The 12,899-nt window shown below is 40.5% G+C and overlaps 1 protein-coding gene across 2 annotated transcripts in view; it reads left to right on the top strand.

The window, feature by feature from the left end:
• CDK19 (cyclin dependent kinase 19) overlaps positions 1-12,899 on the top strand; it is a 165,208-nt gene that overhangs the window by 56,701 nt on the left and 95,608 nt on the right. For both annotated transcript variants that reach the window (XM_060238154.1, XM_060238158.1), the window contains one exon: positions 5,448-5,558. In XM_060238154.1, the coding sequence (XP_060094137.1) occupies positions 5,448-5,558 (111 nt within the window). The remainder of the gene's footprint in view (positions 1-5,447; positions 5,559-12,899) is intronic.

Raw genomic sequence — 12,899 nt, 5'->3', positions numbered from 1 at the left:
TTATTGTGCAAACGGAGCCATGCTCACACTGGTTTGGATGCAACCAGTTGTGTGGGTTTTGAGCCTGAAAATATTTAAGTTATTGATTAGGAATAAGCAGTTCTGACCTTAGATAACCTAGTTGTCTTGTTTTGATTCTGGTCAATTCTATCATTGTGATTGCAAGCTAAGTGGTGTGAAATTTAGCTGTGCCAGCAGTCTCTCTATAAAAGTGCTCAACTTGTTTGTTTAAGTCATTTCTATGCTGCCTCTTCAAAATCTTTCTTATTTATACTGTTACTTATACTCTTTCTGTGAACTCTATTGACTGAAAACACAATACTGGTTGTCTCATTTCCTTTTTTTGAATTGAAGCACAGCCCTTTTAAAGTTGTTTGAAATGCTTTTGTTTAAGAAGAATGGTGTTCAATAATGCCAGAAGATTTTGAGATCCTGAAATGAAATTATTTATAGAACTGCCTTTTAAAATGTTTGTCACAGAACAGGGGTTTGACATGACTTTAACAACTTAGCAAAAAGAAAGGCAACACCTGGTAATAATGCATAGAAAAATAGGATATAGATTCACAAGTGCCAAAATTGTGATTATTGTTTTTTTGTAAAAAAAGATAAAGTTGACACAGACCTGTTGCTTGCTCTGTCATCTGAAAGCCATGCCTCCTAAAGGCTGTGTTTATTTGGTGCAGTGATTTGTCTTTTTCATTCTGATAGTGAAAGGGCTTTTGGCATGCTAACTAGTATTTAAAAAGCCAAGTGACATTCATCACCATTTTACAAATCTAATCTTTAAGCAGCATAATTTAGCAATTACTTGCTTCCTCTTTAGATACTAAAAAATGTGCATACTGACACTTACTAGCTATCTGGTATTGTCTAGTTAAGCGGTGAGGCAGCGGTGAGGAAGTCAGGGTCGGTGTGGGGAAAGGGACCTCTATGAATTTTTGTCACCTTTACCCCAGTACCTTACGCACACAATAAAATCTTGTCAGAAATAATGAAGCACCAAAGCATTTTTAAAATTCAAAACCAAATACTATGTTTATTGAATACAGAAGGCAAGGAAGGGAGGAAACTTTAGCTATTGGATGGTTGTTAAATCCCAGTTGGCAGGCAGAAATTCAAATAATAAATGATTTCTGAACACTAGAGATGTTGGCAGGCTGAAGTAATAGAAAATTATTTATTTATTTTTGTTCATTTATATTCTGCCCTTTCCCACAAGCAGGAAACAAACAGCGTTTCCTTAACTCTGAAAAACACCCTTAACCAGAGAAAGATTTAAAAATTGTTCAGGCTTTGTATAATACAAAATCCACCCACTCTTTGTCATTCACTCAGAGGACTGTCTGAACTTGTGACAGAAATATCCCCTCACAGACACTTTCCACTAGCAGACAGGTACACTCCAGATGTTAGACTAATACCTAGGAACTAACACCCTTGAGTGCTATCGCACCAGCACCTCAATCCCGTGTTCAGTCCCACACAACTAGTATCCCTGTCTGACTTCTGGGATTTCTTCACAGCCACAAGAACCTTAGCCTCTCTCCCAGTGTGTTTGTGTTCTATATTTGAACCAGGAGACTGTCCTTTGGCACTGACAGGACTCCTCAGCAGATGCTGAGAGAAAATATGCAGAGTTTCCTCTGCTATGTGACACAGTGTGCCACAACTCAGAGAGTCTCCCCTCAGAACGAGCCTTTGATTTGCCCCTTCTTGCAAATGAACTCTCTCTCAGACAGAAACTACCAAACCAGTTCTGTCTCAAGGAACTGAGCTGACAGACTGAGCTTAGCTTCTTTCTTCAGTTGATCTCCAACTGAACTAACTGTGAGGTGATTTTTCCCCTCTCTTAGTCTCCTTCCACTTGGTATATTCATCTCCATGGAAACAGTTGTTCTCCTCTAACCCAGTCAAACTGCTTTCAGTCCATCACACCAGCTAACAACATAGCAGCCTTGCTGAGGCTAACTGTGTCTGAGTCTTTTCAGTGCCTTGATGGGTGATGTTTCAGAGTCCTATGAGAAAAAATACAACTGGACATAGGGAAGCAAGCATGGACGCTGCGTAGAGGTACTAGTGAATTGTGGTAAATAATAGGATATCTAATGGGAATATGTGCTGTTGCAGAAATACTCACTTGAGCAGCACATCTCTTTATTTAGAGGCTCTTACAGATTTATCCACCCTTATATAAGCCTTCAACATATATAAGGGCTCCTGCTGGAAAAACATGAAATCCAAATCATGGAACTGCTCCCCCACTTCCAAGCACTACCATCTTAAATGCCAGAAAAGGAAAGTTTCCATTTTGCTGTTCATACCTCCTGCAAATTAAAACAGGCTCTCTAACTCTATCCTTCTTCCCAAGCCAGGAGAACCTCATATTAAGAGTCTGGTGCATGTTGATTGCTGAAGCATTTGAGTAAAATCTATTTCATTTGTTTGCTTCAAATGACATGGAATGTTAATGACAGCTATGGAAGTTCTCATGGCCTTTGTGGTTTCATCAGACATTCATATAAAATAGGTAAATTGGAATTTGGAACTTTGGAGGCATGTAAACCAAAGCACAAGAATGTGGCAGTAGAGCTAAAGAAAGAAGATACATTCTTAGATGGACCAAAGAGCAACAGAGAGAAAATATGAAGAGTTTCAAAGTGCCTGCATCATAAGAACCTAAGCAGAGCCTGCTGGATCAGATGAATGGTCCATCTAGTCCAGCATGCTGTTTCCCACAGCAGAAAGAGAGGGATAAAAATCTCTGTGATTACTTTCTCTACCTCTGCATAATTTTGTACACTTCCGTAATTTCTCCACACAGCCATCTTTTTCTAGACTGAAAAGTTGCAGACTCTCCAGACTTTCCTCATAGGGAAGGTGCTCCAACCCTTTAATCATCCTGGTTACCCCCCTTTGTACTTTTTACCAGCTCTATAACATCCATGTTGACCAGAAGTGCACACAGTAATTCCAATGAGGCCATACCAAAGCTCTATACATAAGCATTACAATATAGCCATTTCCTAATAATTCTTATCATGGAATTTTTCTCTGCTGTCTTTTTCACTGCTGCCATGCACTGAGCCAACATTTTCTTCAAACATTCTGCTACAACCCCAATATCCCTTTCAGTCTTAATCTTAGCTAGTTTAGACCACATTAGGATAATTTAAAATAAGGATTTTTTGTGTCCCGGTATGTTTCTCTTTACACTTACACTGAATTTCATTTAGCACATGGTTAGAGAGATCCTCCTGGAGACCTTCACCATCCACCTTGGCTTTCACCATCCAGAAAATTTTAATGTCATCTGCAAACCTGGGTATTACACTACTCACCCCCAGTTCCAAATCATAAACAAAATAGCACCTGCTCCAGTACTGAATCTTGTGGGATCCCACTACTTACTTTTCTCCATGTGAGAACTGTTTATTCCTCTTCGCTGCTTCCTGCCATTTAATAAATTTTTAACATGTAAAAGGGCCGTGATTGCCGAGTTTATTCAGTGGCTCCAACACATGGGTACATGCCAAACATTTTCCACAGTGAAAATAAATGCAAATAATTCATTCAGTTTTTCTGCAGTCTTCCTTAAGGAATCCTTTTATTAGTTTTTTATTTGAAGGCCCTGCTTTCTCCGTAGCTGGTTTTCTACTCCTGATATATTTCAAGAAATAATTATTGTTTATATTAATATTTTTGCAAAGAGGTAGCCATGTTAGTCTGTCAAAGCTAAATAAAACAAAGATTGGTGGCACCTTAAAGGTTAAAAATACTTCAATATGAGCTTTTGTGGATCACAGTCCCCACTTCTTCAGATCTGTAAAGTAGGCTGTGAAAAGCTCATATTGACATAAATTTTGTTAATGTTTGAACTGCCACCAGATTTTTGTCTTAATGTTTTTGGCCATCCTCACATTTTCCCTTATTTGTCAAATTGTATTTATTTTGCCAGAACCTGTGCTGATTTCTGTTCCCCTTTTACAGTCTGTGGTATGTTTCATGATTTGAGGTATGAATTCTGTCTCTACCTATTGTAGTGTTAAACAATTTCCAGGCATCCAGGAGGGATTTCACTTTTAGTTCTCCTTTTAAACTTCCTTTTCACTAGTCCCCTCAATTTAGCGAAGTTTCTTTTTTAAAAATCAAAAGTGATTGTTCAGCTTTCCATTGACATGAATGCTGAACATCAAAATGCCATATATGTTTTATATTGTACAAATGGGAGGCTCATGAGACTTGTGGATGGGGGAGATTTCCATCTTCCCTCCTCATTGCAACTCTAGGCCCCACCACCAATATTAAGCCCCGTGGAGACAGCAATGGTACCTGGGAGCCAAAGAGGTTCCTACCCTACACCACCGTGGCTGGGCTTGAAGCCTCTCCTGGAGTCCTCTGCTACCATAGCTGAGCCTAGAGCAGCTCCCAGAAAGCTCCGCCGCCATGGCTAGGCCAGGAGCAGTTCCCAGTTTGCTCCGCTTCCCTGGCTGGGCCTGGAGCAGTCTGCATGCACACAGGCAATACTAATTTAATTTGGGGGGAATTTAAACCCCCAACATTTTTTTTTACTTTTTAGCTATTTCTGCAAACTTGGGGAAATACCCATGTTTGTCAAAAATTCTGTTTAGTTCCAGTATAGTCCCGGTCTGCTTATTTAGGTGGCCACAGGTGAGGGCCACCTGTTGCAATTAGATATACAGATTATTTATTGTATGGTCCTTTGAATCTCTGTGAAAAATGCAGGGTAAAAGAGTTAATGAAACTATAACCCTAACCAAAGATTTCAAGTTTTCATGGCTGGTAACATCATTAGGGTTTGTAGAATCTTTCGGGCTCAAGTGCCGTGTTCTACTGGAGAAAGTTTTCCTTCCAGAACAAAACGTCTGGAAGGAAAACTTTCTCCAGTAGAACACGGCACTTGAGCCCGAAAGATTCTACAAACCCTAATATAACCCTAACCTTTGTTGTTATGAGTGGTTGTATGAAACTGGTAATCTCATAAATTAATGCATCTACAAAGTTGACTATGAAACGTGTTTTAATAAAACCATTAATGTTAGTGAATGATTTAGTGTATTGTACATTATGCATTTTCTTCATTTCAGAATGGTTAGTGTGTCCTTCTTCCTATGTCTAAAAAGTTATACTTCTCGCTAGAGAAAAGTTAAAGAAGAGAGAAAGCTGGGGGAAGGGGGTAGGAATTAATTCTTTTGCTCCCAGAGCTGGGGAATCCACTGCAGAGATCCTTGTCTGCAAAGCAGAACTTCACTGAAAAAGACACAGAAGGCGACATCCACGGTACGTGTTTTTGAACTACCGGAAAAAAATAGGCTTTCTTTTTTATTTTGTGAGGCACTCTTTAGGAAGAGAAATAACTCATGGCAAATTAATAGTAAATGATCTGTTTTGTAACAGCAGAATTCTTTTTGTCTCTTTACATGCAGCTTTTGCGAGAACTGAAGCACCCAAATGTGATTGCATTACAGAAGGTATTCCTTTCTCACAGTGATAGAAAGGTGTGGCTGCTGTTTGATTATGCTGAACATGATTTGTGGGTAAGTTCAGAATTTCCTGATAGTTTGATTGTTTTGCATGCATGTTTCTAGTAGGGCCAGTGTCAGCATACCCTGAGGTGTGGCAACTATCTGAGGCCATGGATTCTGGCAAGACCCACCGCTGCTGACTCCCTAACACACTTTCTCTGATGCCTGCACTCATGCCCTTCCAATGCTTCTAAGTGCTTTGTCACTTGTGTTCCCAATTGCATGTGCTTCTTAACGCCACTGGATAATAGCATGTGGGTGGTGCATGAAGCATCAACATTCTTGGTGGCTGTGGATATGGCACTCCTAGCTGCATCACCACCCACCATCACTGGGAGAAAGGCATGCTGTGACCACAGATGGTGGGAAGACCTTGAGAGTGAGTGGAGGAAGGATGCACAGGTAAGTGAAGGCACATGGGTGGGTGGGCAAGAAGGGGCGGCCTAGTAGTGGGCATAAGGGGCCCCTGAGCACTCCCTGCCCAGGTCCCCACAAAATCTAGAACTGGCCTCGGTTCATATATAGAAGCTCTTAAAAATCTGAGTTAAATATGCAAATTTGCCCAATTTTCATGTGCTAGCATAATTGGTAGATCTACATAAAGCACATAGGGAGATGAAAACCTGACACTCAGGTGCCATAGGGAATGGTGTACTAAAATAACTAATCCCAGATCTGAATATGCTTACATAGTCGCTAATTGTGAGAGAAAATTGTCCAGAGTTTTTAGGTTTATTTTCAGTCATAAAGGCCAGAAGCCTTGTCCTCTTCTTTTCTCTTCTCTTCCCTCCCCCTGATTTTTTCTTTTCTTTGTTCTATTCAAAGCTAAGACTTCTAGGAGTCTGTTCAGACTCCTGGAATTCATTTTGGCCTATTTCATGTTACTGTGGAACATTCAGGATGATACAGTTTTTGAGGCTTGCATAATGCAGGGTTGTTGGTTTTTTTAGAAAAAGCCCAGCAAAGACTCATTTGCATATTAGACGACACCTGCTGACACCAAGCCAGCAGGAACTGTGCAATCCTGCTCAAAACAAGCCCTGGTATAATGTAATACAAATGGAGATTCCAATTTTGATATTACTTCTAGAATTTAAAAGGGTGCAGAAGCTGAAATAGCTGTTTGTATTTGGTTCCTATTCAGAGTTATATATATAAAAAAAACCCTTGAGGATGCAGAGATAGTTATTTTCCTCCTTAATCAGAAAAAGAATATAATCACCTAACCTTGGAGGGGGTGGGATTTAAAATAAGTGTTCAAAACTCAATAACGATTATTGAGTTCCCCAAATGTGTGCTTACTACTATATTTGCAAAAATCAGATGATTTAGGGCTGTCTGTAGCCTTGGCTTAATTATTTCTAGGGCCCTTCCATGCTTTTAATTTAAAAAAAACTGTTGATCTTTGATACTGTCAATGGTTGAGTTGGCTTCAGTAAAACAATGTCAGGAAAGGCATAGCTATAGAAAGATTGCTTGCTTTTTAAAGGGGTCACCAGAGGCACACCCTGGAGTTCTTTTTCTTTGAACAGCCAAAGTCCTGTGGTCTTTCAGAAACTATTTTACAATTCTTAGTTTTAAAGCCTGTATGTTGTGCAGCGTGGCGGATGGAAATGAAACTTGAAAATCAATACAAATAAGATGCTGTTTAGGTATTGGGGATTTCATATATGCCTGTTATTCATTCTTCTAGTTCCTCATGTTTAGTCTGGAAAAACACTTATAGATTTCTGATAGAAATATTATGGTTACTGCAGTGCTTTTGTGATCATGCTGTACTAAACTAGGGCTATGCTGACATGGAAGTTGCATTTGCCCATGACAAACTAATGTATTACAATGTAAGGGACTTGTATGATAAAAGTGAGTTATGCAAGACCTGAGTAATTATTTACAGACAAGGAAAATGCATGTGTACAATTTTCAAAGTAAAAAGAAAATCATGGAATTTCATTCTCCTGCATGTACAGTATAATTTAATTGGGTAGACTTGTTCTTACAGATTTCCTAAAATGCTCCTCTTACTTTTGAAGTTTTCCCTATCATGTTTACACAGAGGATGAGTACACACATTCTAGCTCAAATTTGTTACAGCCTTGTTATAAATAGCTTCATTTTATATGTTTAAAACTTCAATTATATGTTAGCTGCTATGCTTCTACTAGGAGCAGCATGTTTAAGAATCCAGTTTTTAGATCTTTCTTATTTGACTGAACTTGCATTATGTGAAAGACATTATATGATCAATAGCTTTGTAACATCATTGTTTAGTTCTTGCTAGTTACCTAGGCATAATCCCAGCTGTATATATTTCATTGTTTGAAGCTCCCCAACCTGGAGATGATCATCCTGCCTTCCACTGTCCCATCACCAAAGAGGGCAACTGACCCATCAGCCTCAGATTTGGGAAAGAGAAGAGGTTCTGGCGCCGGGTCATTTTTCTTCTCCAGTCTGGCTCTCCATAAGTACATAAGTGTTCTCATTCTCTCACTTTTTCTCCCTCTCTCCCTTCCTGGTCTGTGCTCAGTCAGTTGCTTCCTCCTTGGCCAGGTGTGGTGCCTTCCCTTTTTTGAGGTTCCCTGGCCCCATTCCACTTGGCCTGTTTTTAGTCCTCTTCTACTATATTATAAAAGGAAACGTAAGCCGTTCTGCCTCATCCCCTGGCTGATTGTTTCTCCTTCCTCTTGCTATTCAGGTTACCCTCTTAGTCCCTCCCATTCTGGCCTTCCCAAGTTCAGGCTTGGCTTTGCCTTCTGACCATGCCCCTACCTGCTGCCTTCTGGCTTCATGCCTTGTGTGTATCACAGTGATCTGCGTGGGTCCCAGCCACCTCCCTCTCTTGGCCTTCTTTGCATGGGTGAGTTTGGGCCCTGGTTGTCCTCAGCTGGGGCAGCTGGGGTGAAGTAGAGTTGGAAATGGACTTCAGCTCCCAACAGTTTGCTATCTATTTTTCTTTATATCTTCCCATATAATACACCAATATATCTTTATTGTTTCCTGGGCTGTCTTTTCACTAGAAATGCTACTGGTATTGGCATGGGTAGGGAATGTAGTCCAAACTTTGTACTCATCCTAGTTTTCTTGCACATAATCATGCATCTCATGAATGAAATACAAGTAGCTTGTACAGTTGCTGTGGACTGAAGAGCCACTTCAAGTGCCAGCAGCAAGAGAGCTATCTCCCATGGTATAGTTCCATTCCACTCAGGGTATATGTGTATAAATGAGATATGCTGATGGGAATAGAGGTATAATTCTTTATTCATCATCACTCTTCATCCCACTTTGTTATGTGGCCATGTCTGTGAAAAGGAATCACATTATTGACTCCATCCGTGTGGTTCCTTCATAAAAAGTTCCTGGAGCAGCCTTGGATTGCTTTAGAGGAAGCTATTCCCAGGCAAGTAGTGAAATTAAATGAAATAAGAATTGTTGTGCAGACACAATCCCAGAAGGTCTTGTGCCATTTCTGTTTTATGAGCCCATAGAGATTTCCCCCCTTGTTGTATAGCTTAAACATTATATTTGAGTTGTCTAGTCTCTCTGAGCCTTGGTGATAGCCTGAACATCATTCAGTGTTCTAAATTAACTTTTCCTTGTGTCAGTTATCCTTGGGACTGCGCATACATGGGCCTGCCATGAAGAGGACTTAAAAGATTCTAGGGCTTTTGAGTAAAATATCATTCTCCGCCTTCCATCCTGCATTTCCCACCTAAACAGGAACATGACTGTTTGTTGACTCCCGACTCTCTTTCCACGCTGTCTCCTACTTGGAACAATATGTAAAACTCCCTCATTCTTTTTAAACTCAAAATTTTTTATTTTTATATTGACAAAAAAGAAGAAGGGTTTCCATAGAAAAATACAAAAATGCAATTTTTTAGACATCAGAATATAGTATTAATCCAGAATACACTCATACAATCCCAAACGCTGACAACACCAATAGACAAACAAACAAACAGGGGGGGGGGAAAGGAGGGGGGGTGGGGAGAGGGGAAGGAGGAACAAATTATAATTTAGCCCCCTCAAGTCTCACAGTCAATTTTCTTAGGCTGTACGATAGCGGTAGGAGACGTACCTCAATATAAGACAAAGTTTAGGTATTTCTTTGGTATTTTGTTCTTGTTTGACGCATTGGCATTGATGTGATCAAAAAACCTAAACCATTTTTTCAATAAAAAAAGCTCCTGCCTTGGGATTGTCACTAAGGATAAGTTGAGATGCAATTTTATCCTGTATAATCAAATCCCATACCTTTTGGAACCACTAAGTCATTGAAGGGACTTTTGCCACATTCCAAGATTTTGCCAATAGAATTTTCCCTGCCAATAGCAGAAGAGAGATGAGTTCCTTCTTTTGTTTGGAGTACTTATTAGCCGGCCAATAGTTGAGTAAAATGGATTCTGGGGTCCTTGGGATGGTGTCATTAACAATAGTCTCAATTATACTTATCAAGGAATTCCAAAAAATTTGAATTTTCTGGCAGGACCACCAGCAATGGAAGAAGGACCCAATTTCACCACAGCCTTTCCAACAAAGGGGATTGTAATTTTTACTCGCATGGCTAAGGGAAAGAGGAGTCAAATACCATCTTGAACATAATTTAAATTGTTGCAATTTAAAGTTCGTGCATCGGGATTTACAAATTGGAGACATCCAGATCATGGACCACTGATCTTCTGATAAATTAATAGAGCAATCTTTACTCCAAGCGTTCTGTTGTGTTGAAACCGATGCCCAGTTTTTTTGGTTTAATAAATTATATAGTTTAGAAATCACTCCTCTCATTGTTGTGTTTTCTTTAATAATTAATTTTTCAACAGCATTCAATTGACTTTCAGCTAACATAACGGGAATTACTTTATTCAATGTATCATAAAGTTGATAATACTCATACCAAGGAATTTTGGTGCTATATTTAGATTCCAACTGGTTACGGGTAAGCAGCTGACCCTTAGAACTTACATCTGAAATCCTAAGGATATTGTGTTGTCGCCAAATTCCAAAGCTCTCCTTTGAAATTCCCGGAGGAAACCAACTCTGGCCCAAAAAGGCCATTACAGGAGTGGAGGGTTGAACTATAAGATTTCTATATTTGTCCCATAACTCTAAGGTGCAACGCAAAAAAGGATTATTCAACAAAATTTTTCTCCTTTCGGCTCTAGTGTTCCAAAGGAATTCATTAAGACGAATAGGGTATAAGCTAGCAGATTCAATTTGAAACCATGGTGTCTGGCATTCTTTTCTGGCATAAAACAAAACATTACGAAGCTGGGCTGCCACATAGTAGCTGTTTAAAATTGGTGCAGACAAGCCGCCCTTGACCGTAGGTTTGGACAGGACATGATACGAAATCCTTGCCTTCTTGTAATTCCATATGAAAAGAGAGAAGCATTTTTGCCAAGACTTCATATCACTGTTTGGAATAGTAATAGGGAGATTTTGGAATAAAAAAAGAAACTTAGGTAGAACGAAAGTTTTTAACAGGTCTATTTTTTCTAACAGACTGAACTGTAGCTTAGTCCATTTAGCCAAATTAGATTTAGTGGTTATAAAAAGTTGTTTATAATTTGCCTCAAATAATTTAGATTGGTCCAAAGGTATGTGGATGCCTAGATGACGCCAAGATTTAGTAACCCATTTAAATGGAAAAGTAGATTCTAATTGTTGGTAGACATCTGGAGGAAGGTAAATCGGATAAATTTCCGATTTAGACATGTTGATGGTAAAACCTGAAAACTCTTTAAATGATGTTAAGGTTCTCATTAATTTGGTTAACGAATGCAATGGGTTGCTCAAATAAAAAACAGTGTCATCAGCGAAAAGGCTAATTTTATGAGAGACACCTCTCACCATAATGCCTGCAATATCAGGATCCGACCGTACTAAGTGGGCTAACGGCTCTAACGAGATGGCAAACAAAATTGGAGAAAGCGGGCAGCCTTGACGTGTACCCCTTGATAAATGAATTTCATCTGATCTATGATTATTAATAGTTAATTGCGTTTTAGGATCTTTGTAGATAGCCGAAATGGAATTCAAAAAATTTGGGCCAAATCCCATGTAGTTTAGGACTGCTTTTAAATAATTAATTTCCAACATATCAAAAGCTTTTTCTGCGTCCAAAGAGAGAATTAAAGAAGGTATTTTAGATGTCTTACCAAAATGGATTAGATTGAGGGTTCTCCTAATATTGTCTGAAATAGAGCGTCCAGGAATAAATCCTGCCTGATCTGTGTGTACGTAAGCACAAATAATTTTATTTAATCTACGGGCCAAAATAGTTGAAAAAATTTTGAAATCATGATTTAGGATTGAAATTGGTCTGTAGGATTTGGGGTTTTGCTTGTCCTTGCCTTCTTTGTATATCACTATCATCTTGGAATCCTTCCACGAATCCGGAAGGACACCAGTTGTCATAGCAAGGTTGCAAGTTTTTAAAAGAGGATGTAACACGTCAGAGCTGAACTTTTTATAAAACTCCACTGGGAATCCGTCCTATCTTCTTCGTGGTCTCTGTGCATCACACCAATGGGAGAGGCGCCGGCGCCGACCCTGATCGGTAAACTTCAAAAGCTGCGGATTTCCGCCTCTCTGCCCCAGCGCGCATGCGCAACTCCCCCCCTCTGCGCATGCTCGCCGGGACGGGAGCGGACATCCCGCCAGTTCTCTTCTGACCGCCGCGCTGATCGGTTGATCTTTTCGCTACGGTCGGTGAACTTCGTTGGACTTTGTCTAAATCGGTTTTTCTTAGTGTTAGCTGTAGTTAGTTGTTAGTTTAGTTAGTTAGATAGTGTTTTCTTAGCCCGTCGGAGCGTGGGGTGAGTTTTTCCCGCCCTTCGGGGCGCCCTCCCCCGTTCAATCGGGCCTTTCCCGCCCTTCTTTTCCTGGACCTCGCATGGAAAAGCGGTGGGGCTTCTTCCGTCGCTGTTCGAAGTGCGGGAGCAAAATCGCACCACCGGACGGCCACTCCCTGTGTCTGTTGTGCCTGGGGGAACGGCACAAACCGGACTCGTGCGCCCACTGCGCCAAATTCTCTAAGCAGACAAGGAAGAACAGGGCTGCGCTACTGGCGGCAGCGCTTATGGAGAGGGCATTATCACCACGTGCATCCGCTCCCGACCAAGGGCAACCTTCGGCTGAACTGTCGACACCGAAACCGGTCGACGCCGAAAAAGGGCCCTCTGATGCCGATCGCCCCCGCAAACGTTCGGGCTCGGCAGCCGCATCCGAATCCTCGCTACCGGAAAAACGGCGTAAAGAGGACAAACATGCGGAGAAGGTGAAGAAGCGGAAGGCCGATAAGTCGGAGCATAAGTCCGCCTCGGGATCGACGCCTGTCTCGACATC

This window comes from Heteronotia binoei, chromosome 1, assembly GCF_032191835.1.
Source record: "Heteronotia binoei isolate CCM8104 ecotype False Entrance Well chromosome 1, APGP_CSIRO_Hbin_v1, whole genome shotgun sequence".
NCBI classification, from domain to species: domain Eukaryota; kingdom Metazoa; phylum Chordata; class Lepidosauria; order Squamata; family Gekkonidae; genus Heteronotia; species Heteronotia binoei.
The sequence above is the reverse complement of the archived record's forward strand: the minus strand, read 5'-3'. Positions and strand labels throughout refer to the sequence as shown.